We start from the raw sequence: 27,453 nt of genomic DNA, 5'->3' as shown, positions 1-27,453 counted from the left end.
AAATACAAATACATAATGGGTGTGATATACATTCTTGTTTTCAAGAAAGTACAGATCTTACGAAAGAAAATGAAGTAAAAATACTTATTATTATATTTTTCGAAGAATGAACTTTTTGTATTGCAAGGTGCCCTGTGTATTGTGCACGCGCCGGGAAAATAAAGGTAATGTCATTCTATGTTTTAATGCATTTAAATCGTGTTATAGTCGCAAATGAATGTAGTCATAGTGTAGTATTTTCTTTTTCTTTCTGCATATGTGCTATAGTAAAAGTGTTCGACTTCGACATGATTTTAAGGTTTGGACGACAGTTCTATACTAGTACGGTTTTCCGATCCCCCGGTCGGGTCGACGTCTGTTTTGCCCTTTAATTAAAAACCTGTTTTCTGCTATTTAATGTAGTTTCAATGTCAATAAAAATCATAATCGATTTTCCCTTTGATTACAATTTTATAATGAAATGAAAATTATGTATGACAGGGTCCGTTGTTGTTACCGTGATTTTTTAAAAGAATAAACAGGCAAATGTCGACCCAACCGGGGGATGAAAGAATAAGAAAATGGCGGCCTTATTAGAACAAAGAAGATATAATGGCAAATATTGTTATTGAGATAAATTAAATTTGAGGGCAATAGAAGTCATTAGTGCATGTCTTCATAAAGTTAAATCTTTAAAATGATGGAAAAGCAATTTTTTGCTTATTGGGAACCTTTACTTTTTCTGAGCATACCTGTGTATGTGTGTGCGTGCGTGTGTGTGTATGTGTGTGTGTAATTTTATCATGGATGTTTGACAGGTGTCAATCCAAGTAAATGTCAACAACAAACATCTGTCAGTTAGTATTTGCCAAATAATTCCACATTACAACTCAACTCATTTGTACGCTTGTAATAGTTCTGAAAATATAAGCACCATTCCTTCAATGATATTTATATTAATTTTATATTATTCTGGTCCTTAATTTTTAAGACCAATATTTGTGGATTTAGCTCTTGTTGTCGGTCAATAACTGTTTGTAGCATATTTCTATAATATTAAAGGATGATGTGACTTCTTTTCTTTTCAGTTTAACAGAACCAGCCTAAATGTAAGCAGTTGTTCTATCAAAAGTTTTGATACAGTTACTTATTCAAAAGCTTTCCGTGTGAAGTCATGGGAAAAAGAAAAGCTGAAGGAAAAAAGGAAGAAAGTACTGTCAAAAAGGTAGTTTGTTAAATGCTGTTAATTGAAATTAATTAAAATGGATGTTGTAACTTTTCCACAGATTTCTGTCAGTGCCTAAACTCAATTCACCTTACCCATTTCAACAATCAATCAATAGTCAATTAGTCAATCAATCAAAGAAAAAAAAAAATGGTAACATTAAGTATACTCTCTGCAATTACAAGCCAACTGTCATTCAGTTTTTCATTTACAAGTATAGGGGGGGGTTATTTATTTTTAAAAATAATGTTTGAATACATTGAATAGTAACTTTTACTGTATTGTATTTTCACAGAAGAACAAGAGTTCTGCTGACCTGTGTAAAGAGTTTGGTGTCAATGATGTCAATGTGGAGTATACAGAAGCTGACTACCAGAACCTCTCCACTTATAGCATCTTTGTCCAGCACATACGGCCGCTGATATACCAGGTATGTACTGTAAACTTTTTAGATGTTTTACAAAATAATCAGTCACTTAAACCTTCCAGGTCCCCTTTATGGAGATATGAGCCCCTAGTTACAGATTATTATTAAACAAACACAGGCATAATTTTTCTTTATAAATTATGATAAAATCTGAACTAAGACTTTGAACTAAGGATTTTGAAGTACTCAATGGTGTCATTAAACCGGCATTGAAACCGTGACTGTGGGTGCTCAGGTAAAGGAGAAATTAGAGAAACTGATTTTTCAGTTTTTATCCCAAAATCACAATTATAACGTCACCTGCAAGATGACATATGCGTAAATGTTAAATAATCTAGTCACTGAACACTGAAGATTTACTTATTACCCAAAAGAATGTAACTTAAAGGCAATAAATAATGAGTTTTGGGCAAAGGATGACAATATCCTTAAGGCTTAAGCTTTCTGTTTTGTAAAATCTGCTAAAACTGATAAAGATAGTTATTATATTTCAGGCCAACACCAAAATCTCATCTTCAAAGACATCCAATCTGATAGCAGCAAAGTGGAAAGAATTTCAAGCTTCAAATCCCTTCAAGAAGATACCTAAGAGAAGTGAGTTAATGTGCAAATGTAGAGAAATAATTGAATGAAGGATTTAGTTGTAAAGACTATGAATTTAATTCTAAGTTAATTAATTTTGCAGTTTGTTAAAAGTTTAAGTTATTGATTTAATGATATAAATAATGTTAATATGTCAATGTTTTCTCAATTTACTGAAATACAGATTTGGAAATCTATTGAAATATCTGTCAGATCAGCCCGGGAGCCACTGAGCTGCCGCTAGGGGGACTTTAGAGAAACCGGAAGTTTACGTATTTTGAATTGACCAAAATTTCGAGTATTTAGAGGGTATCAAAAAGGGTGAAATATCTCAGCTATTAAGGTACCAAATGCATCATTATTTATAATCACATTTTTAAAAATAAATTTCAAATAAGCTGAGATGCGCCTTGAGTTGATCCAAAGTCGCTTTTGTGTAAAAAAGTGAGTTTGAAATTAAAAATTTGTGAAAGCAATTACGCAAGTCCAACTTTAACGCAGATGTTTGTACTTATAGAGGTCTCTCCGGATTTTAGAATTTACGAAAAAATGTGAGGAATTTATTCAGCTTTTTGCTATAGTAAGCATGTCAAGGGGCATTTGTTCAGCTGAAAGTGTCTCGATTCAAACCACACTCGAGTGCCGTCAAAAAATTGCTCTCGCAATATCCGTACATCAGCCTCGTTTCGAGTTCTTATATTCTTTAGTAACCCAGTCTCGTTTTGGCCTTTTCCTTTAGTGCACACACAAACACGTACAGTATGTATTGAAAATGTGCAGATTTGATTATCGAATATATTATAGTCTGGTGCTGGGAAGAAGAGGCAAAAAAAAAAAAAATAATAATAAATAAATAAATAAAAAGAAAAAAAAAAAAACAGAATATGCTGGAATGGCCCGACTATCACTCAGATTTTACTGGTTGTTCTTTTTTCAATGCTATTAGTTTTTTTTGTATTAGAGAATACTATATTACCAACTTGCATGCACCATATCAATTTTTTCATCAATACATAAAATTTAACAACAAATGAAGAACCAGTATTATATTTCATTAATTATTTTTGCTTTTATTATTTTAACATTCAAGCTACTTGTATATCATCTGCAATACAACCACAGAAAATATCAATTTTTATTGTTTTTAAATTTACTACATGCATTGTAATGATTATAATTTTCTCTACTCATAATGAATCAGTGCAAATTTACATTGCAATTCATAATTGTGAAGCCAATGAACAGACAGATTCCTTTTGAAAGGGCAATTCTTAAATTTTAACATATGATATAATTTGATTAATTTTCACAAGGTTATTTTTTTTTTTGCTACCAAGTCATATTCCAATCCATCTTTGCATTTGATTTTACTCAATTGTTTTATTTCTAAGTTAAGTTTTGTCCAATTGCCAATGACAAACAACCCGGTACATGTACATTACACCATGAATGCATATTCTTGATTTTACTGATTATCTACTAGTATACAGATAATATTAGCAACAGCTACAGTCAAGAAAAATATGTAATCCCTTTAAAGTATGTCATAAGTTGAGGTGGTGCTCTATGTCACACAGCATCAGAAATGATGGGTATGTCTGGGACGGCTTCTATCTGTCATGACTCATGAGGATTGCAGATCAAGGTATGGCAAAAGGATTCATCCTGGCCCCAGACATGTTGTTTAAGCCTAATGAAATATACATAAAGAAATGTGAATAAATCCATTTATCCCATTTACTAGTATTTAAAAGGTACATAAAAAAGTTGTTTTCTGGTGGTTTTCTTATCACACACACTCACATAAACTAAAATAGATGTTTAAATATATTTATTATATATATTATATATAATAATATATTAAAATATATAAACAACCTTTGTAATAGCAAAACAGGTAGCAATTATAGTTGAATAGTATTACTGAGGGTAATCTAGACTCAAATTCAATCAGTATTGAAACATTTATTGATTGTTCTTTCATAGTTCACAAACTTAAAAATCATATGTTTGTGCAAGTATATGCGTACTTGTGTATGGCAGAGAAAGAATGAGATGGCGACGCGCGTGTGCGCTCGCGCGTCAGTCAGCGTGTGACAGCAAGTATCTGCACACTGCCAACTCAGAATCACCTTTTTCTGCTTTTTTAAGCCCATGTCTAACAAAAACGGCATAAATTATCTTACAATGACATTCATTCAATAATGACGAAACCAACGAAGCTGCTAGCTACCATTGACCCAATGATCTTTACGCTCAATATACACCTTGTTGGAAATGCTCAAAATCTATAAGACAGAGGTTTCTCCGGATTCCAAAATTTTCATATGTGCAAAAATGATAATTTAGCTATCTAAAAATGTGAACAGAAAAAGAAAATACTTGTTCAGCTGCATTTGTCTCTATTCAAAAAAGCGTGTTTACGTCGGAGTTTTGTCTGACGCCATTTTGGTGCTGGCATCTAAAATCAGTGAAAACTCTGTAAAATACATATGTCAACATTCTTTTTGGTGTATACAATATAACTTAAGCATATAATATATCGTTCTGCCAAGTCTTTTTAAATACACCTCTACAGTCATTCTATAATCACCTTTTAATCTTACCCTATTCTATGCCTCTGATTCCCGCCATATTTTCTCAAGGCGAAGCGGGCCTATTTGAAAACGAGGCTACTATCTAATAATTGGGAAAATAACGGTCATATGGGCCAGTGGCTCCCCGGCTGAGATAGTAAAAAAAAAAACTATAGTCTGATTGATATTAATATGTGCCAAAGCTTGCCTACTAAATATGAGGTAGACATAGCTTTCTTTTTCCAAATGTAGACCACAATTATAGTAATTACAAGCATTTGTAACATGGTTCCTAGTTACAGAATTTGTTGAATCTGTGATGAATAAAATATCTATCTTAGGCAGTATATGATTCTCTGAAAAGTTGGCTTTTCTGCTATAACAGTTATTTAAAATAACATGTCATCTCATCTGTCTCTGTCCTGTTTTTTTCGCAGTCCCATCTGACAATGACAGTGATGAGTCCATGTCCAGTCGTGGTAGCCGTAGCAACAGCAGGGACAGAAAGCGAACAGCGTCGTCTAGAGAATCCAGAGACAAAAAACCCAAGCCACTCAGGATCAAGCTTCTTAGTGGGCAGACCAGACGTAGTTCTCGGGACAGGAAAACTCTGATGGTCAATAGAGAGTGGTCAAATTCAGTGTTCAAAGTTTTTTTTTTTTTTTTTTCTTTTGAATGTGAAGAAGGTGGACTCCCACAGCCTGAGAGGCAGAATTTGTGAAAACACAAATTGAAATCATAATTTTTTAAGTATTTTGTCCATTTCACAAAAACTTTGGTGGTTAATAGACAGTGGTAAACAATGTCAATTTTAAAAAGGGAAAATCCATTTTATTCCCATCTAAATGTCCAAAAGTGCTCTTTTGAAGTGGTCAGAATTTGAAAAATACATTGCTGATAATTTAGAAAATCATTGGGTTTTTTGGGGAAATGTATTCCTCCACTAAATATTTGTGATGTCATTCGCTACATTCAACAATATTGATGTTGGAAATAAAAAATATAAACTTGCAAAAAATGTTATCAAATTCTGTGTCATAAAAATGCCCACAATGCTTTACATGTTAGCAAAATGAAGTAGAAATTATTACAGTGACTTTTTCTTCCAGAGCAAGAACTTAACTGACAAGGACTTTGAGAAGCTTTTAAATTCTGGAGACGAAGAAGAGGATGAAAATAAGGATGGCAGTTCTGCCTCAGATGGAGGAAAAACGAGCTCAGATGATGCTGAGGATGATGACTGGGCGGACTCCATGAAGAGGAAGTTGAGAGGTGCCAAGGTACACAAGGCTCACTGTGGCATTGTGATAGATAATGGAAAATGAAAAATTTAATTTATTCTCAATTCTTAACACATTAAAATCCCATGTTAGTCTTGATAATAATGATGATGATGATAATATTGACAATAATTATAATAATATTGATAATTTATTCTCATATGGCACATTTAACATGGCACGTTAAAATCTCAGTGCAACTTAGAAAAATTTGATAGCTAAAATTACATATTTAAATTCTTAATTCAGCGATGTATTTTTCAATTTTTGACCACTTTCAAAGTGCAATTTTAGCCATTTAAAAGGGAATAAAATGGATTTTCCCTTTTTAATATGGACAGTGTTATTAAGTTGAGGTAATGGACCAAAGCAGTATTATATGTTAATCAGTACAAGATCAAATTAAAGGTGGTAAATTTTAAACCATATTATAAAATGTAACTGTTTACAATAGACAGTTTTCATTATGACGGTTGTTTTGAGTTGGTTTAAAAAGCAATTAATGATGTATTGAAAAAAGTAAGTAAGATGTTTTTCATTTTCTTTCAGTTTTGGTCATAATATATATTGTAGCTCTCAGATAATTCTGTTTTAGACTAGAAGCCAGTGGTGGGTGTGTGGGTTCACTTCAATAAGAGATCACAGATAAGTGCCTTCATAACCCTGCTTTGGTTATAATTGTTAGAATTATTATCTTTTTCATTATTGAATGTTATACTTTTGGTATATCTCAGGCTGACAGCACACAGGACGAGGATGAGGACAGGAAACGAGATTCGGGCGACGAGTCAGGTGAAGGTCCAAAGAAGAAGAAGAAAAGAAAGCTGGTCCGAGTGAAGAAAAGAAGTGAAATCAAGTCCTCCAAGAAAAAGGAGACAAAGGTGAGAAATGTTTCATATATAAGTCAGAAATGATGGATATATCTTTAAAAGTGATTTCAAGTACCCTTAGAAAAAGGAAAAAATTGTTGTGCATATTTACAACAAAGTTTTTGTCTTCAATCTTTGAAATAAGATTCTGGTGCAAGAACTACATTTAGTTTATTGTATACAGTCATTATTATTGTTTTTGTTGTTGTTATTATTATTATTATTATTTTTAAAGTAAAAGTTCATTAAACATGGTCATTTAAGATTTTAAGAGTACATTTAATGAAGCAGAAGTCTAGCCAAAATAATGACTAGTTGCTGCATTTTTGACCATGAAATTAAATTCAAATCTTTTTATTAAATCTTTTTATACAAGTTAAATATACACATATTATATACAATCTGACTTTTTTCCAGGCTAGCAAAGCAGATAGAAGTCCACAAGGAGATGCAGCAGACGGCAAGAGGTCAAAGGTGAAAGAAGATGGTGCTGATGGAGATTTAGCAGACGTAGAACAGGACACTGAAGAAGAAGATGGACAAAAGAAAGAGGATGGCCAGCCAAAGAAAAGAAAAAAGATTTACCCAGAGGCAAGTCGACGCAGTGAGAGAGATAAGAGAATGAAGAAGGTAAGTTGACCGGATGATCTGATATTGCTGGTCAGATGAGAAAAATAAAGAAAAGTCACATGGATGGTATTTCAGACACAAAGCTTTTTTTCTCCTTTTTTAGCAGTATTCAAAGAAAATAAAACATTTTGGCCTCCTCCTTCCAAGATAAACATTAAGTAATTGAGTTGTGCAACAGTTTAAATTGACAGATGGATAAAAAAATTTCTGTGAATTGAAATAATATATACATCAACCCACATTATGACATCTCTAAAAATCACTGAGGTGTTGACAAATTTGATATAAAGGAAACAAAACGTCTTTTGATGATATCATTTGATAGCCTTGACAAGTTGAGTGTCAGTTTTTTTTTTATCAGTGTTTACTTTGTTTTTTCAATACAGCTTGATTCTTAGACAAGTTTAAATTGCCAAGAGTTAATACAACTGTAATATTATCTCTATTGCTTACATTAATTTTATGTTTTATGGAGCTCTATGGCAATATACGGAAAGTCGTCTCTAAAATAAGAGACTGGAGATTTAGGGCAGCCAGCCAATTTTATTGTCACACAGAAAAATCAGCAAGTAGATTTCTGGCTCATAAAACAAAACTTATGTCCAGTTCTCCTCGAGGACACTAGCTGGGAGAACATAACTGAGATTGCCAATGTCATGGAGGACAGTAGGGTCTGGAAATCTGTTTATGCTGTTGCTTAATTAATGATGTTGACGGTCAACTGCGGTTGAAGATGAAGATGATGATGATGATGTTTTATGTATAAATTGTGTTGTTTATTTGATACATGTTTATTCAGGAAAGCATGAAAGAGATGGACAGCGATGAAGAATTTGAGAAAATGCTGGCTTCCAGTGACTCAGATTCAAGCGGAGGGGGTGGCAGAAGGGGAAAGAAGAGAAAGAAAAACAGACGAATGAAGACAACCAAACAGTTCCCCGATGAAGAGGATGGTGACAAGGGAGAAGAGGTATTTCAATATGGACTCTGAAATCCGTTTGTCCAATTATCAGATTTCTTGATTTTTTTTTGTTTTTCACAAATGTGCAAAGCAGACAGTACCAGAGCACAGTTGATTTGGAAAAAATGAGGCGTATTTACATTGAAATTAGGTTGCATCTTCATGGAGTGACCGGCCACTCTAAACAGTATGATTTATTAAATGGCACAATAGGCAGCAAACGTGATTCTTTTGTTCACAGTTACTGAAGGTGAAGTAATTACAATATTGACTGACTATGGGTTACCAAATATTTTAAAGTAACTATATTCTGTTTTTTGCCTTGGAGGTCTGCATTTTTGGAGTACTTAGTATTGGTTATATTGTAATTTTAGCGAAAATGAAAAAAGAATTCATAACATTGATATCTATCAAGAACTTGTGTTGTATCATATTGTATTTAGTATAGTTTTATTGTATTGTATTGTATTGTATTGTATTGTATTGTATTGTATTGTATTGTATTGTATTGTATTGTATTGTATTGTATTGCATTGTATTGATAATTTTAGAAAGAGCTCTGTCAAAAACTTGTGTTGTATCATATAGTATTTAGTGCAGTTTTATTGTATTGCTTTGTATTGTATTGCATTCTGTTGCATTGCATTTCTGATAATTTCAGAGTGATCACCAGTGGTATTGTGAGATCTGTCAGGAAGGGGGAGACATCATTCTCTGTGACAACTGCCCGAGATCTTACCACTTGAAGTGTCTGGAGTTGGATGCCGTGCCAAGGGGAAGATGGATATGTCAGCAATGTGTAAGTTTTTTTTTAAGTGACTTATTAAAAAGTCATGCTTTTCTGGGTCAATGCTATCACCCAAAATTCTTTTTCTGTTTGTCTAATTGTTAATTTTTGTGTCAGTGTTAAGAAATTGATTGAACTCTGTTGACGTATTGTAATCTATTTTATGTTTTATTGTCCCTGATACAGATATTTATACTTATACTTTTTGTATATACTACTCTCCAAATTTTTTATAAATCTCTCAATTGGGTGTCTATTCTAGTTTTCTCAAGTTCTTCAAAGTTTTATGATTTCTTCAACTCTAGACTGAAGAAGACAGCGACCATCAAGAGTTCTGTCGTGTGTGTAAAGATGGCGGAGACGTGATCTGCTGTGAGACCTGCCCCTCCGTCTACCATCTGGAGTGCCTCAACCCACCGCTGAAGGAAGTACCGGAGGGGGAGTGGAAGTGCCCTCGCTGTAGCGTAAGTGTCTTTTATTAACATGCCCTAGGGGTCATCCATTTTTATCATTATTTTCAATAATGTTTTCACAGTGTACAAATTGTACACTGGGAGTAGGGGGTAAAAGCCCTATATACACTTTTGAAAAATAATAAAAATGGTGATCCAATTCAAATGATTAATGGATGACCCATTACCTGAGGCTCTGCAGGGGAAAATTAAATTTATTTTAGCATGTTAAGTTTTTTCACTTTGAAAATGAAGGAGGATAAGGCAGCAGTATGAAATATCTTACCATCTCCTGTCTATAGAATGATATGATATGTGGTAGTGGGTATGGGTGAGTGGGTGGGTATTGGGTTTTGGACAACAAAGTTACTACTTTTTATCAGTCTGTAGCAAAAGCTGTGAGATAGTTTAAATTGGCAAATTAAACTTGTTTGGGATTTTTCTGTTAGGTACCTGCACAAGACTAGTAAAACCAATGTCCAATATTGAATTTAAACAAATTTGAATGGTTTGAAATATTTTGGCAATGTCACACATTTATACTAGGTCTTTTCATTGTTGGCAGCATCTCTCTGCTTTACCCATAATATAGGACTGAAGTTAAAATTTAAAGTCAGTTAATAAAAATTCCTCTGGTCTTCCAGTGTGAGCCACTGAAGGGGAAAGTGAAGAAGATCTTGACATGGCGGTGGAAGGAACCCCCCAAGGGCGGGGACGAGTTGGACCATGTGCCAGGCAGTCCACTCAAGGGGAAGGTAAGACGGGCGCCTCTCAGATCATGTCCATGATGGGGGTATACTTATATGTGTCACAACATTTTCAGAGATTGACTTCAAGTACTTGATGGCTTGGTTCCAGTTTCATCAATTCTGGATAGTGCTGTCCTGTGGATAACACTTTCCAGTGGATGAAATTGTTATCCTGTGGACAGTCATTCTGTGAATAGCAACCAATTTTAAAAACTAGATGATAATATCAGAGACAAGCTAAGTATGTTGCATTTAGGAAACCTTACTCTACCCACCTTGTTTATTTTCATAAGTAAATGGGTCATCTAACCCCCCCCCAACATCCCCCCTCCCTGCACAGTTAACCAGATTGCTTTGGATTTTTCCAAAACAGTTCCAACTGAACATTCCGATTAACATGTCTTTGTGTGCTTTGTTCTATAATTACTAGTATTACATGTTACATGATTTCCTGTTGATACAGTTTCAGGGCAAGCCAGAGAGGGAGTACTTCGTCCAGTGGCATGACTTGTCCTACTGGCACTGTGATTGGGTGTCAGAAATCCAGGTCAGTGATCGGTTGGTTTGAAGGGTCAATTCAGACAAGGAGAATGTGACCCGATATATTAGAACCAGTTTATAATTACAGTCAGTGAGGGGCATCTCTCTCTCTCTCTCTCTCACACACACACACACACACACACACACACACACACACACACACACACAAACACATACACACACACACACACACACACACACACACACACACACACACACACATCTTGTGTCTAATTCATGTAGACCTGTCTTTTCTCTTTAAGCCAGCATGTTTATACTATACATATTGTCATAACAAAAAAAATAATGAGTCTTTTTCATGAAAACTTCAGCTTGAGGTGTACCACCCGGGACTTCTCCGCTCCTTGTTTGCCAGGAGTGACATGGACGAGCCCCCGCCATTAGAGGATGGGAGCAGTTTTGGTGGATTTGATAGGCGAGGTAAAGGGAAGGTGGATGAAGGGTTCCATAATTTGGAAGAACAATATTACCGCTATGGCATCAGGCCGGAATGGTTGCAGATACACAGGATCATAAACCATAACACAAAGTGAGTATCAGGTGGATTTTGAAGAGGAATTGGGTAATTGGACTGATTTTTTTTATCTGAATGCCACCTTGCATAATTATAATTATAATTATAACATATGTTGAGTCAAAACTTACATTTCCAAGATAGCTGATGAATCTGGGATATATATGAAAATAATTATTTTTGAAATTATGTATGATTTGAGATTAAGTGAAAGAAATGAGCAGCAGTCTAAAAGCAGAAAATATGTAAAAATGAAATGTTATTGTATGTAAACCTCATTGTTGTTGATTGTTTCAAGTTTGAAACCCTGGGGAATGATTGGTGGTAGAAAAAGTTTTGAAAAATGAGGTTAATTTTGTTTTTCTTGTCCAATTCCACACACAGTCTCTGCACAGAGCCCTATGTAGCGAGTAATATGAGACAAACTAGACCTGATTTTATAGAAAAGGAGTCTTGTAAATTTTTCTTTTTTCTGATTTAATAATTTTATGCTTTTAATTAAGTAATATTTTTTTTCACACACAATATTCTATGTCTGTATCCAGGAAGAATGGCCAGGTCCAGTTCTTGGTGAAGTGGAAGGAGCTGTATTCTTTTTTATGTTTAATCTTTTTTTTTATTTATTAATTTTTTTCACACACATTCTGTCTGTATGCAGGAAGAATGGACAGGTCCAGTACTTGGTGAAGTGGAAAGAGCTATGTTATGATGCCTGTACCTGGGAGGATGAAGACACGGCCAAGGAAGTGATGGACTTTGATAAGTTTGTGGAGGAGTACAATGTCAGGAGGTAAGGCAAGGGACCAATTCGCTAAAGAAGCCGCAATTTATAGCTGGGCTTGACTTGAAAAGGGTTAGAACAGGGATGAGGTTTTCCGACAAAAGGTGGATTTCAGACTTTTTGGGAGCCAAAAATATCATTGGTCTAGGGACCCCCTGGACTAAATAGCAGTCTCATCCTTGTTATAAAAAGGTGTTACATTTCTAGAAATTTGAGGAGGTAAGGCAAGATAGTTACAGTAAAAAAAAATTAATAAATCAAAAAGAAAAAAAAGTTAAGATGAAGACAAGTATATTTTGTTTGGAGGCTTACAAGAATGAAAGAACTAATCTTAATGCCCTTTTAGGTTATTTATGAAATGCTCTTTGGCTGACTAAGAAACTTGACTGTATTTTGCCATGATTTATTTTTGATACAGGGTCCTGTAATGTTTTTTGGATGAAGGGAAGATGTATAATATGTACCAGGTTACACTTTATGCATAATAGAAAAATTTCAATTACAATTTTAAAAAATGGAATAAATATTGGTTTTGAAGGTTAATTGATGCAACAAAAAAGAGCATTGAGAAAAAAAAAACATATTTTTACAACTTGATTTGCAGGAAGAGATTCAAAGAAAGAGAGAAGAAAAAGGACAAGAAAAAGGAAGAAAAGAAGCCTAAAAGATCAAAGGTGGGTATTATAAGCATGTAAAAGGGACACAATTGCAAATACACCACAGTAATGGTAAATTTACCAAGTGACAGATGATCACTGCAAAAAATTGAAGTGCAAGTAATATATTCTGTAGCAAAACAGAAATGAATTCACAAATGTGAAAATTTAGATTTTTTGTCAGATGTAACTTCTTGCTTGCACTGAAGTTTATTAAAATATTTAAAAAATCAAAGAAAAAAATTGTATTAAATCACTTTGCATATTAATCTTCCAAGTTTTCTTTGAATGTATTCAGAATACCAAATATAAAATAATATGATTTAATATTGAAAATAAACTAAAAAATGTAGTACATTATTAATAATATTTTACACATATTTGTTTATAATTCCTGTTTTCACAAAAATCCAACAAAACTTCAGAATACGTACACCACAACTAAGACAAAATAATAAAAAGGAAATATATATATTATATTAAGTACTATAAGACTTAACACATATTTTTAACCCAGTTTTCCCAGAAGCTAACTGAGGACCCAGAGTACCTCCAGACCACAGGAGGAAAACTCCATCCTTACCAGCTGGAGGGTCTGAACTGGCTGAGGTTCTCCTGGGTCCAGAGAACCAATACAATACTGGCAGACGAGATGGGGTTGGGGAAGACCATACAGAGTATAGCCTTCCTGTATTCTTTGTGGAAGGAGGTGAGGTTAGGGTGGTGGAAGTGATGTGGGCATTTGACTGTTTCTGGGAACTTTGCTGTATCTCAGTGTTGCTTTTACCTCTTTTGTTTAACTGAAATGGTAGTATATGTATTTAAGTAATTATCTATCTCTCTCTCACACATTATTATATTGAAGACATGATATGTTAAAATAAAACTTTACCCAAAGCACCCAATATAAAATTTTTGTAGACTTGTCACTCATTCTTGGCTCTTTACATAATGAACTGAGAGAGAAACTGTGTGAGAGAGAGAGAGTTTGTGAGAGAGTTTAATATATATAAAATAATCTACTCTACATGTCACTGTTATATATCCCACTCCCCCAGGGTCACAGCTCAGGTCCCTTCCTGATCAGTGCACCTCTGTCCACCATCGTGAACTGGGAGAGAGAGTTTGAGTTCTGGGCGCCAGAGATGTACGTGGTCACTTACGTCGGGGAGAAGAAAAGCAGACAGAGAATAAGGTGGGCTGAGTTTGTAAATAATAAGTAAAGTTCATTGCCTGTTAGGCAAATAGTTTCTTTGAACAACAGCTAAATTCAGAGTTATTAAATTGCTCTCTTATATTTCTCAGTCTCACAAGACGCCCCATGGAATGAGTACATTTCTGTAGCCTTATTCTCTAAAAAAAGGTGTCTAAAGAAAATATTATTGTGGATGTTGAGAGCATAATGCTGTTGAAAAAATTCTTAATTCCTTTTTTTTTTTTTTTTTTTGATCTGCAGGGATTATGAGTTTTCATACCAAGAGGATGCCATAAAGAGGTCTGTTCGCCCAAGCAAAATGCGCGAAGGAGCACAGGTCAAGTTTGACGTCCTGCTCACCAATTACGAGTTGATCAGTTTGGACAAGACAACCTTGGGGTCAGTGGACTGGGATGTCCTGGTGGTGGACGAGGCTCACAGGCTGAAGAACAACACATCTCTGGTAAGTGGGTAGAGATCTGTGCAGGAGAAAGCTGAAATAATGCTGGGGATTTATTGATTTTGTTAATAAAAAGAGATAAAAGTGTTGAGAATTTATCGAGTAATCCTGATGTTTGGGTGCTGATTTTTTGGTAACAGCCCACCCCCAATCCCTCATACAGAACTGCACATTTTCATCGTTCTTTTCAAAGTTCCATTTTTATCTCTTAATGAATTTTTTGTCAAATTAGGAATTTTCTAGGTTTTTCCTGAATAGATACTGAAGGATAACTGTTTTTCAGTTTTTCCGTGTTCTCAGTGAGTACAACATTGCCTACAAACTGCTACTGACAGGCACACCATTACAGAACAGTCTGGAGGAACTCTTCAACCTGCTCAACTTCATGAGTCCAGGGAAATTTGAGTAAGTACATAGCTTAGTCAATTTTATGAGTGCTTGGAATTTTGGGTACTAAGTATTTGGTTACTCAGTTTCATGAGTCCTGTTAAATTTGAATATTTGGTCAGTTTGCTCAATTTTAAAAGTCCAGCAGAAAATTAAGTGCTAAGCACATGGCCACCATCATGTTCATTTAAATGAATGTCATCAAATGGCCTTACATTAATTTGCATCCAAGCTTGATTCCATTTAGTAAAACGTAAAAGTGATCAGTTTTGGGTACAGATGATGAATATTTGTTTTATCTGTTCAATTTGTGGACTTAAAGCTTCTTTTGATTTTACAGTTATCAAAAAAAATTATTGATTTTTTTATTTATAGACTTTATCTGTCAGTGGAAGCTGTAACAGTTATAATTAACCCTTTCTTCCCTCACGTCATAAATACTAGCAGTCCTTTAAACCTGTCATTGAATTTTCAGACATGTTAACTTCCAAATGCAGTCTTTCAACAAAAATACATTATTTGATCTAATTTTTATCACTTTTCCCCACAGCGATATGGAGCAATTTTTAGAAGAATTTTCAGACATCTCCAAGGATGAGCAGGTACTGAAGCTTCATGAGATGTTGGGACCCCACCTCCTGCGTCGACTGAAAGCTGACGTTCTCAAAAATATACCATCCAAGAGTGAATTCATTGTTAGAGTAGAGCTCTCTCCTCTGCAGAAGTAAGGACTGTATTTGTATTTACATTTTTTTCATAATTATATGTTTGAAAATGAAATGTTATTTGAAAAGCAGCTGTTTCTATAAAATTTACAGAAAATGTTCAGTGCTTATAAAAGATTACTGTAAACGTCAGGTGCCTTATCATAGCTCGGAAAATGTTTGAAATGACTTTGAACTATTTTTCCGCAGGAAATTCTACAAGTACATCCTAACACGTAACTTTGAGGCCCTGAACTCTAAAGGCATGAACAGAGTGAGCCTGCAGAATGTCATGATGGACCTCAGGAAGTGTTGTAATCATCCCTACCTCTTCCCTACAGCACATGTGGTAAGTGGAGGGGTTCTTTTTTTTTTTTTTTTATACCATGAAATCCTGGTAACCAAATAAGTACGTTTGATTGACAGAATTAACTTCAGTCAAACTGGACGTTGAATACCAGAGTCATACTTCACATGCCAACAACGTGCAGGTTGAAAAATTAAGAAATGCTCCCATACTTTGGAATAGAAGCTCAGGGCACCACTAGGTAACCACTATAGTACTTATGACTATTATAGTATCAATATCAAAAAGATTGTTCATAGTTCCAAGGAATTGTATATTGTATTTACTGGTGTTGTGATATAATAACTAACTTTGAAAATAGTGGTGTGACAAGAGCTTTATTGGGCTGAATGTCCACAGGTCGTTTTATATTAAAATTACTAAGTTTTCAACCTATCTTCCTGAGCTCACAGACCTCAGTCATGTGATCAAAGCCCCTCAATGAAGGTTAAAACATTGTGCCTTATAGGTTAAAATTAATGTATAAGGATTCATTTGTAAGGCTGAAATGATATTATGTAATATAATCTCCAAGAGTTTTATGTCAAGTTTGCTACAAAAACACTAAAAGGAATTGTTTGAAATTATTCAATATTTACCAATTAATATTTTTATTTCTCCAATAATGCAACACATCTGTCAGTACAACCTGTTGTTCTGTTTTAGGATGCACCCAAGGGTCCTCATGGTGTATATGAAGGTAGCGCCCTGATCAAGGCGTGTGGAAAATTGGAACTTCTCTCGAAGATGCTCAAGGTTCTGAAGAGAACTAATCACAGGGTGCTGATCTTTTCACAGGTGAATAACCAACAAACTGACACCAGTTCTTAATTGTAGAAAATATAACTTTGTCAAAGTCATTATAAGGATATAATAAGTATTTTTCCTTATTTTGTTCAGAATTTATTTTTTTTAATGAACCAGGTGCAGGTTTTTAATCCCATTCTGTATTGTTTTAGAACTTCATTTTATAGAATATGATTTTAAATGTTTTAATTTATAATTGACACAAAAATCTTATATTTTTATATATATATATATATATATTTTTCAACATATAAAGAAAATTTGTTAATTTGATCAGTTGATCAGAAAGTAAATACAACCTTTATTTGGTCACCTACAAAGACAATTGAAATAAAGCTATTTTACCAGGATCCTGGTTTAGAACATCTTTGAAATTCTTAGTTATTGACTCAACGAAAGATCATTTGATTACCAGACTTGCATTTGACATCAGTCAAAAATAGATAAATAAATAAATAAGATTTATGAAAAAAAGAATATAAAAAAAATAAAATCTGATGTTTCAGATGACAAGAGTACTGGACATCTTGGAGGATTTCTTGATTTATGAAAAACTTGGATTCGAGAGGATAGATGGCAGTATATCAGGACAAGCCAGGCAGGAGGCTATAGACAGATTCAATGGTAAGCATAGGGTTCATCTTGGAGTTATAGGATTTCATAACTGTTAAAATGGTTGCAGATTGGTTGTCAGCAAACAGTGCCAAGATGACCTGATGCTTTCCATTCATAGATTAATTAATTATAAATGATTATTAAACTGTATCTCAATATTATCATTACATTGTGGTTGTATTATTGTAGCCCCTGGGGCGGAGCAGTTTGTGTTCCTGCTGTCCACCAGGGCGGGTGGTCTGGGGATCAACCTGGCCACTGCGGACACAGTCATCATCTATGACCAGGACTGGAACCCTCACAATGACATCCAGGTATGGACAGTGTCCAGAGTGGTCAGTGGGCCAAAAACTGACCCTTAAAGTCAGGTTGTCAAAGTTGGTTTGTCGGATATAGTGGGCATTCTCGATTAAAGTTTTTTTTTCTTAATGGTTTTCACATCCACAATATTAGTATATATTTGACAGGTAACAAGCATGTATCCTGTTTGGAATGTCAAAATTTAAAAAGAATCTACTTACCCAGATCAGAAACATTGGTCAATTACAAAACAAATTTTCAGTTTTTCACAGGATAAGGGTCAATATTTCAGGCATTAAGCCTACAGTTTCCTTTAATTTGCCAATAGATAAGTCACAATCAACATTTATTGTTCGAAGGAGATGACCAGAAAATGTTAAAAATGATAGATTTGTCAAAGTTCATTATAGTTAACTTAAAAAATAAAAAGTAAATGAATTTTATTATATAAATTTCTTTTTTCAATATCTACAGGCCTTTAGTAGAGCTCACCGTATTGGCCAGCAAAACGAGGTCATGATCTACAGGTTTGTTACCAGAGCAACAGTGGAAGAACGCATGACGCAAGTGGCCAAGCGTAAGATGATGTTGCACAACTTGGTTGTACGGCCAGGGATGAATGTGGAGGGAAGCATCACGAAGCAAGAGTTGAACGAGATCATCAAGTTTGGCACAGAGGAGTTGTTTAAAGAGGACAGTGATATTAAGAGTGAGTTCTTGACTTACTAGCAAGTGTTTTCTTTAATATTTTATTTTCTTTATTTACATTTGCATTTTTGTGTACATCTCCCTCTTTTTGTGTTTGTGTGTATGGGGTTGGGAGGGGGGGGGGGGTAGTACTATATTTCTTGCTTTTAGATGAAAAATACTGAAGATACTGATATCCATAGTATAATATTTTACTTTTACCTTGGCATTTGAACCAATCAATTACACATAACCCTATTCTTCTTTCAGTCACGTGGAATGACGAGGCCATTGACAAGCTGCTGGACCGTACAGTAATGAGTCGAGAAGACGAGGACAAAGGGGCGAGTGGCTTGAATGACTTCTTCAGCTCCTTCAAGGTGGCCAAATATGTGTCAGCTGAGGGGGGAGAGCCAGAGGATGAAGAGGAAGAGGTGAGGCATGTGTGTGTGTGTGTGTGTTTGTGTGTGTGTAATTGAGAGACTTTTTTCATTGTATTTTTGTTTGTGTGAGTGCAAAGAGAGAGAGAGAGAGTCTCAGGGTAAAAAAATGGAAGAGAAAGAGAGAGATAATAAGATCAAATAATATGAAAATAATTTACCAGTAGAAGATTTATGCATTGTTACAGTTATTTTACGGATTTTGCATGTGTGGATATATTTATATAAAAAAGTAAATCAAGAAGCCAATAAGGATAACATTTCTTATTTCTAATCAAAAGGCCATAAATTTTGGAAAGGTATTATGTGCAAGTTTGTTGCTCAGTTCATATTACCTTAGTTTTCATTATCCACGTTTTTATTAAATCTTATGTTTCAGGAAGAAAAAGAAAAGGATAAAAATGACCCTACTTACTGGGAGAAGCTACTCCGCCCATCTTACGACCACATCAAGACAGAAGAGATGTTGGAGGAGGCTCGTAAAATAGCCTCCCTCGGGCGTGGCAAGCGACAACGAAAGCAGGTGAATTATCGTGATGATGGGTACGGACAAGAGAATGGGGCTGGTGCTAAAGACAGGGAGGACGATGAAACCATGGACACGGAGAAAAAAGATGAAGTCGAGCCAGATGATGACTCCTCAGTCAAATATTTATCGGACTATCTTCCCACATCCTCTGAAGATGAGGATGAAGATGAGGAAGAGGTTGACAGCGATGTCGAGTTTAATCGCAAGATGCTCCGCTTAGAAACAACTGCCCAGGAGGATAAGAAGAAAGCGGCTACTAAAACTTTTCCGCCATTGCTGTCCAAGGTCAACGGTCAGGTTCAGGTGCTCGGGTTCACAGCGAGGAAGAGGAAGGCGTTTCTGGAACAAGTCATGCGGTTTGGGATGCCCATCGAGGACGCTTATAACTCTCAGTGGATGAACAAAGAACTACAAGATATCCCAGAACATCATTTCAAAGCATACGTTGCGCTGTTCATGCGTCATTTGTGCGAAAATGTACCTGAGAAGGCAGACACTTACCACGATGGCGTGCCATGTGAGGGGTTGTCACGGCAACACGTCTTGACACGCATTGGGATTATGTCTCTTATTCGCAGGAAGGTTAGTTATGTTTAGTCTTATGCAATTTAGCAAAGATTTTACTATACTTACAGTGACTGCTCTTGTGAGAGAAGTAATTGTTTGGACAGAAATGCCATAATATATAAGGTTTTATTTTCAGATTAATGAATACGAGAGCTCTGAAGTAAGTTCTGTCGATAGCATGGAGATGTTGAAAAACCTCAAGGAGATGGTCTGGCCACCGAGTCCCAAGAAAGAAACACCAAAGAAGAAAGATGATGATAGCTCAGATAAAACACAGTCTTCTCCAAGGAGCAAGGAAGTGGAAGAGAAAGAAAGACCTGGGGATGAGTTACCTGGAGAAACAGAAGCAAAGAGTAATGGTGGAAGCCCCGTTAAGGATGATGAAGAGAAAAAAGCTGGGCCTGGAGATACAATGACAAAAGAAGGAAATGACGTTGATGACATTGGGGATAAAATGGAAAAGGTTAAGAATGAGGTCAAAAGCGAAGGCGATAAATCTGAAGAAGGGCAACATGTTGATGGGAACGAACAAGCTGCAACTAAGACAGAAAAATCAGTTGAAGCTGATGAAAGTGTAGAGGGTGACAGAGGTGAAATAGTCGAAGAGAAATTAACAGTGAAAGATGAAAACAGTGCTGATGCATCTGATATAGCACCCATGAAGGAGGACAAAAACATTGAAGCACCCCAAGTTGATTCTACAGAGGATGACAAAAATATTAAAACACCTAAGGTTGATTCTACAGAGGATGACAAAAGCACTGACATTCCAAAAGTTGATTCTACAGAGGATGACAAAAATATTAAAACACCTCATGTTGATTCTACAGAGGATGACAAAAGTACTGACACTTCAAAAGTTGATTCTACAGAGGTTGGCAGAAGCACTGACACTTCAAAAGTTGATTCTACAGAGGTTGGCAAAAGCACTGACACTTCCATAGTTGATTCTACAGAGGATGACAAAAACGCTGACACTACAAAAGTTGATTCGTCAGGAACTGACAAAGACAACAAGACACCTGGTGAAGCTGTGGAAACAATGGGCACTGACAAATCCAAGGACGTAGAAAACGGGAAGAATTCTCCCGAAAAAGACAACTCGAGTTGTGATGCAAGTAGCTCAGATAAAAAAGAAGTGTCCAACACAAAGGAAAAAAATCAAAGTGCCCTGTCGGAAATTCTTGCTGCCCCTTACAAATCAACAGCGCCATCTACAGATAAGAATAAAGAAGAACCAGATATCGTAGATCTCTCATCAGACAACCAAGAAAAAGTGGAAGAGTATGTAAATCTGCTTCAAAAGGCATTCCACATAGAAGATGGCGGATTGACCGATCTCAAAGCCATCTGGGTGCAGGAAGAGAAGAGTCTTACACAGGAGAATTTAAAGTCATATTGGCACAGACTGCAAGATTACTGGCTGTTGGCTGGCGTTATAACGTATCCTTTATTGGAATATTGCATCAGTTTGTTTTTGAATTTCCAAATTAATTTTTTAAAAGTGAAAGACATTGTAGGTGCTTTGACAGAGTTTAGTGGTAAAATTTCATAACAAATCTTTCTCAGAAATTTTTTTGCCATTCATCTCATATATAGCTTATAGACTTAATATTGACATTTCAGTTGTCTTTTAGTCTAGTGGAAGAAGATATATGAAGTTTTGAAATACAATATGGTGTAGATAAAGGGTTTCATACCTTGGTCATAGGTTTGAATTTGTCTCACATAAAGTAGACTTGTCTACAATCAGCAGATTGCTGGCCCAAAGGTTGGTGGTTCAGGGGCTTCAAAGGAACAACACTTTTGGACATAAAATCAAATTTTATCTACTAGGCAGTTCTGTAAACATTCAGTTTCGTCATAAAAATGTCCACTTTTTCAAAAAAAAAAAAAAATTAAAATTGCTAGCTACTGGCCTGTATGTCACCCTTGTATTCATGCTGACATCAAGAGTGTTACTGTAACTGTGCTGCCACCTAGAGTGTGTTCCCAGTGTATCAGTTCTGCCATCTGGTGGTTGCACAAAGAGTCACAAAGTATCACCTATTCAAATTGCCCATTTCCTTCACTGTTGGCTGCAGTCATGGTTATGCCAGGTGGTCAGATATTGCCACAGATCCCAGGTTTGCTGTGATAATGGAGCCACTGAACAACCTGAAGAGGTACCTCAGTATATCAGCCAATGACTTCCTAGCGCGCAGGTGTCAGGTGAGAGGCAATGTGGTTCTGGCCCCGGTTTCACACACACACACACAAAAAAAAAAAAAAAAAAAAACTTAAGTCAGTTTCCCTGGCTAAGAACTTAATTACCAAGGTTACATGGTCACATGGGCACATCATACCCTATCAAGAGCAGTGTAACAGCACTCTCATGGAAATCCTAGTAAAATACTAAATTAAGCCAGGGAACTGACTTAAGTTTTTTTTGTGAAACTGGGACCTGGTCAATCACAGTCCCCTTCCCCTTTCAGGGATGCTAGTCTTCCGGTTTTTACCGGAATTCCGGTTTTTTGCGTCCAGTTATAAAATTTTCTGGTACTATATTTTGTTCCGGAATTCTTGTTTTTAACGTGGTCGCGGACTGGACGAACGATGCGTCAGAGGAACGTCGCATTTCAACCATTGCGACAGAGCTGCGTTTCAACACAATATCTAGTCACAACCGTAGCACGTGATTTATTTATGGCGCTTGATTGGTTGGAAATGTAGGCTTTAATGTCGGCACCCATGTGGAAAGTTTTGACACCGCGTGCGCGGAATTTTGAACTAAACCAAACTAAATGGATTTCGCGGAGAGGGGAACAGACGATATTAGAAACATCGACATTACTGTCAAAAATAGATTTAGTTGGAGTTGGCTGGAGGAAAAGGACAATAATGACGATTTTTTTTCTACCTATGTTCGGAAGCGAAAGTCCCCCGGAGAAGCTTGGTGTGTATGGTGCAACGACGTGATCCGGTACGGAAGCAGTGGTAAAAAAGCTCTGAAAAACCATGCTAAAACAACTAAGCATGCCAAAGCACGTAGTTGTCTTTACACATTTTTGTTGCTTGGGCATTACCACGAAAGCCATTACCAATCTTTGAAAATGATAAATGAAAGGGATTAACATTTAGTGACTATCATTATCATGCTGGTGATTATCAAGCTTACGTGAGGGATCATTACTGTCTACTATGGGTGGTAGGTGTTTATGTACTGATGGCACTTCCATCTTGTCAATGTCAAGATTATCCTTGGAAACAACTGTTGAAAATTACCATGAAGTTGTGATGACATATATTGCAATATATTTATTAAATAAAATTTGAAATATAGTAATTGTTTCATAATCAATTTGTACCCCCCCCCTCCCCCCCCCGTCTTTGCCAAAAAAAAAGTTCAGGTTTTCTTTCCGGACCCCACTAGCATCCCTGCCCTTTATGTTACTACAATATATAGTATTATTATATGTGTGGTGATTACTTGGTCATTTCAATGGGGGGAAATTGTGAATTTTACAGTCATAATTTCTTAAAATTCGAATCTCTCTCTCACATACACACACATTGGATTTGTTTTCCTGTTTGCTTGTCCTGCTTGATTGTTCTACCTTGCACACTTTTTTTTTGCTCTCAATTTACAAAATATCCAATCATGTAGTCATTTAATATAATTGGTGATTATTTCTAGATGTTGGAGTGGGCCCTGGCCATAGAGCAGAGACTGGCCTGCTTGGTCACTCAACTGTCCAGAGAGGAGAGGTAAGGGTTAGAGACTGGACACTCTACAGGACAGATTCTCATTAAACCAAATTGAATTTAAGTTGTCTCTGAGTGACTTTTTGTAATTCTCCTGTTTTAATTCCCATTTAGTCAATGAATATTTATGTGACCCATGATAAGTACATAAATTGGTTGATAAAAAATGTATGATCCCCTCTACAGGAGCAAAAACCTGAGATAGACGTCCATGTTAAAGCGTACTTGAGTTAAGATTGCATCACACAGCTAAGGTTCACCAACTGTGTGATGGATAAACACAGCTACATGACACAGTCAAACCACATTGTCATAACCCAGATTCATCATGATAAATCACTATTTCAGAGATGAAAAGATTCGAGATGTGGCAATAAAACTGAGTCAAGCCAAGTATGGCCACCTGGAGGCCAGTGAGGAGACTTCCAAGCTGGAATTGGGTAACAAGTAGACATTTTTGACAGTCTTCCAAATTATCTTTGTTGATCCATCCTCCATTTTTGACCTTCTTCCAACAGAAAAATTAGATGCCATCAGTGTAACTTGAAAAATTCTTATCGTCTTCTGGAAGACCAGGAGACAGTGTCCATCCATCCCTGACATCTGTTCATGATCATCTGCATCGCTAGAATTATAGAAGCTGGGATTATCAACCAGTTATTGATGGTACTATTTTAATGCATATTCCAGCTATTTGGCAAGTAGTACTGTGGGTGGAGTTCTTATATTGCACTAGTGAAAACCTTGTTGATAACTCCCACCCAAAATGCACAGAATTTGACTGTAAATTACTGAAAATTAGCATTTTATTCATTTCTAAGCCACAGACAGTGACCTTCCCTTTTAAGTTTCAACTTAAAAAAAGAGGTTTTTGCTATGCTCAAGAGTCTAACTGCTCATTTTCTCAAGTTATGAAATGTTGTATTTAACTTAGCAAGTGTACTTGAAGAATTAGACCTTTAAGACTTCATATGATATTATACACTACATGAATAAATAATTATATATGTTTCAGCATTAAAGCAACTGGAAGGAATGTGTAGTGGCATACGTGTGAATTCCAGTCCTATTCCGCCCTCCTTTGCGGCTGGGTACTTCCATGCAAACAAAGGACTCCTTGTTCCATTTTTGGACCGCCCTTATAATCCCAAGACCATGACAACAGGTAGGATTTCAAATCTGGATTCATCTTTAACTATGTGACCAAATGTGGGCAAATGTGCATTATTTCTTTGTCATTATGGCTATACTAGTTCACTTTCTTGGTCTTGTAGCTATGATATTTTTTCTTGCCAGTTGGTATGTACTGTAACAGTTACTGTTACTGCTTTTGCAGTTTTCTTTAGTTTCCGCAGTTGCTTTTATTAGTTTCAGTTTTCTCATCTTTTGGTCTTTTTGTGAAGAACCTCATCATAATAGTTGATGTAGGGAACTGTACAAAATGATATTAAGAAGTAGATTTTTGAACACGCCATGACAAGTGAATTTTGGGGTTAGTTGTCAAGACCAACAATCAATGTGATTTTGAATTTATTTGTAGTTATTATAATAGATTAACAGTTGATTGTGACTAACATATGTAAAAAAAAACTAACATTTGATTTCAGAAGAGAAAAAAGTTTCAGCAAAGAAGATGGGCACTGGAAATGTTTCCAAAAAGGATCAGTCCCCCACTTCAGCAGAATCAGTGCCAAATGGTCAGTGACACTGTTTTAAAATGTTGTATTTCTATGTATTTCATGGTACATTATTGTCAGTTTTGCATGTTGTTATAAATGTGCTTCTTACTAGTAGAGTTTTTACAATGCCTATGAGTATGTAGCTATCGGCTAAAAATCAGCAATAATAGGAACCTGACCTCCTTGACAGAGATAGTAATACATTTATTATGGTGCATAGGATTGTCTGTTTATTGTCACATTAATGTGGGGATTAAGGGGGGGGGGGAACAAAGTGAAAGTATGGAAATGATGATTTTGTTTAATATCCAAAATTTATATAAGATATTTTCATCAAGTAAAATCGGATAGAATTTTCACTTATCCTGTTATGTCTTTTGATCTTGGTATTGTAAATTCACTAAATATTATCTGACTTCAGATGCCGAAGTTTCAGAAGTGCCAACAGCCAAGGATAAAATGAAGAAGAATGAGGATGAAAATCAAACCACAGGAAAGGTGTCAGAGGACAAAATGCCAGAAGAAAACAAGAATGAAGAAGTCACAGCTGACAAGGAACTCAATGAGAAAACCAAAGAAGAGGAACAATTGGAAGAAGACACAAACCCCATTGAGGCAAAAGATTTGGATATAGAAATTAAAGAAGAGAAAGAGGAGGGGAGAAAGAATGAAAGTGAGAAAGAAGGAAAGGAGGAGGAGATGACACATGAGACAGAAGAGGGAAAAGATGTGCATAATGAGGAGGCACCAGATACAAAAAAGGTAGATGTTTTATTTTGTTGAAGTAACTTTAATGATGTTATATCTTTCAAATGTTTTGATGTTGATATATATACATATATATATATTCTAAAAGAGGACCAGAATTTAGTTTTTAATATGTCACAATACTCAGGTATTTCAGCATGGTCATCATGGTGATTATAACTTTCTTTTCTTTTTTTTTTTTTTTTGCAAAGAGTGGGTAATTAGATAGTTTTATTGAGGAAAATTGTCAGTCACCTTGAATATCTTACAGTATGACATTACAGTCCAATTTGATGACAAAATTTGGCATTCAGGAAACTATTCCTTGACGTAATAGATCAAGTAGTAATGGAGAGATGACAACTGTTATTTTGGCGGCAACTGTTACTTTAAGTAATCATTTGTACTTTTGTTTTCTAGGATACATATGAAGAAAATCCAAAGGCAGAGGAGCCAAAAACTGAAGAAGAAACAGCGGCCAGTCAGAGTAGCACAGAAATGTCTGAGGAAAAAATGCTAACATGATCTTAGTTGTCACATCAAGTTGCTCTCATTGGCAAAATACAAATAGAAAGAAGAAAAAGAACTTGTTCAAGTATTGTAGCAGTAGAAACTGTTCATTTGCTAACTTTATAGTATATACACAATTATCACGTATAGAATAGGACAATAGGAACAGGTTCATTTGATTACTTAATTGGATATTATGTAGTCATTATTATTATTATATATAGAGTAGGTCAGTAGAATCCCAAGTGATGGAGACAGTATCCACAAGACCATCAAATGGTACAAAAAAAAAAAAAAAAAGCCAATTCAAGTATGGTGCAGTATGGTTATCTTACTACTATCATGAGTAGACATCATTTATCATCACTTTTTTATTGTTGTTAATTAAATTGAAATTTATAAGTATATTAAATTAATATATAATCGTCAATATGTATTTCGGAGTTGTTGTTCTGCAGTGTACAAATAATTAGCAGAGCAAGTTTAGAAAGTGAGAAAGCATAAGATAGTTTCACACATATTAAGCATTCTCTGTTGGAAAGAGGTTACTTCTGCTCCTGATATGCAATACTTTTTTTAAAGTAGAAAATTTATTCAGCTGTTAAATGTTTTCATATAAGAAAGTTTTATCTTTAATAATTATAACAATAATATTAGCAATGTTGTAAACTTCTGTTTATCAAATACAGTATTCACCACAGAGACAA

General features: G+C 35.4%; 1 protein-coding gene and 1 long non-coding RNA gene across 2 annotated transcripts; one reads left to right on the top strand and one right to left on the bottom strand.

Moving 5' to 3' along the window:
- The first annotated feature begins 119 nt into the window (after positions 1–119).
- On the top strand, positions 120–27,453 carry LOC106156443 (uncharacterized). Its single transcript, XM_087014223.1, has 36 exons — positions 120–164; positions 1,068–1,204; positions 1,500–1,634; positions 2,126–2,225; positions 5,227–5,405; positions 5,899–6,069; positions 6,804–6,950; positions 7,356–7,568; positions 8,368–8,538; positions 9,191–9,328; positions 9,622–9,780; positions 10,413–10,523; positions 10,981–11,064; positions 11,390–11,607; positions 12,251–12,382; positions 12,978–13,047; positions 13,547–13,738; positions 14,088–14,224; positions 14,486–14,687; positions 14,968–15,089; positions 15,622–15,795; positions 15,986–16,124; positions 16,788–16,919; positions 17,435–17,552; positions 17,733–17,857; positions 18,318–18,552; positions 18,801–18,964; positions 19,350–20,081; positions 20,203–21,509; positions 22,151–22,277; positions 23,743–23,813; positions 24,159–24,250; positions 24,826–24,975; positions 25,418–25,507; positions 25,911–26,251; positions 26,657–27,453. The coding sequence occupies exons 2-36, from the start codon at positions 1,154–1,156 to the stop codon at positions 26,759–26,761; spliced, it is 6,834 nt and encodes a 2,277-aa protein (XP_086870349.1). The 5' UTR covers positions 120–164; positions 1,068–1,153; the 3' UTR covers positions 26,762–27,453.
- LOC147761781 (uncharacterized) lies at positions 3,258–4,941 on the bottom strand. The gene is made up of 2 exons (XR_015334843.1): positions 4,820–4,941; positions 3,258–3,903 (listed from the first exon to the last, which is right to left on the bottom strand). It is a non-coding gene; the product is annotated as an uncharacterized LOC147761781 (long non-coding RNA).

The sequence above is a fragment of the Lingula anatina genome, chromosome 5 (genome assembly GCF_051362555.1).
Source record: "Lingula anatina isolate TDL-2025a chromosome 5, LinAna3.0, whole genome shotgun sequence".
NCBI classification, from domain to species: domain Eukaryota; kingdom Metazoa; phylum Brachiopoda; class Lingulata; order Lingulida; family Lingulidae; genus Lingula; species Lingula anatina.
The sequence above is the reverse complement of the archived record's forward strand: the minus strand, read 5'-3'. Positions and strand labels throughout refer to the sequence as shown.

Excerpts from the sequence above, each read along its gene's own strand:
- LOC106156443 (XM_087014223.1), top strand. The coding sequence starts at position 1,154 with ATGGGAAAAAGAAAAGCTGAAGGAAAAAAGGAAGAAAGTACTGTCAAA. Across the intron at positions 8,539-9,190 it reads ATGGTGACAAGGGAGAAGAG|AGTGATCACCAGTGGTATTG; the intron begins GTATTTCAATAT and ends TGATAATTTCAG. Across the intron at positions 17,553-17,732 it reads GGCTATAGACAGATTCAATG|CCCCTGGGGCGGAGCAGTTT; the intron begins GTAAGCATAGGG and ends GTATTATTGTAG.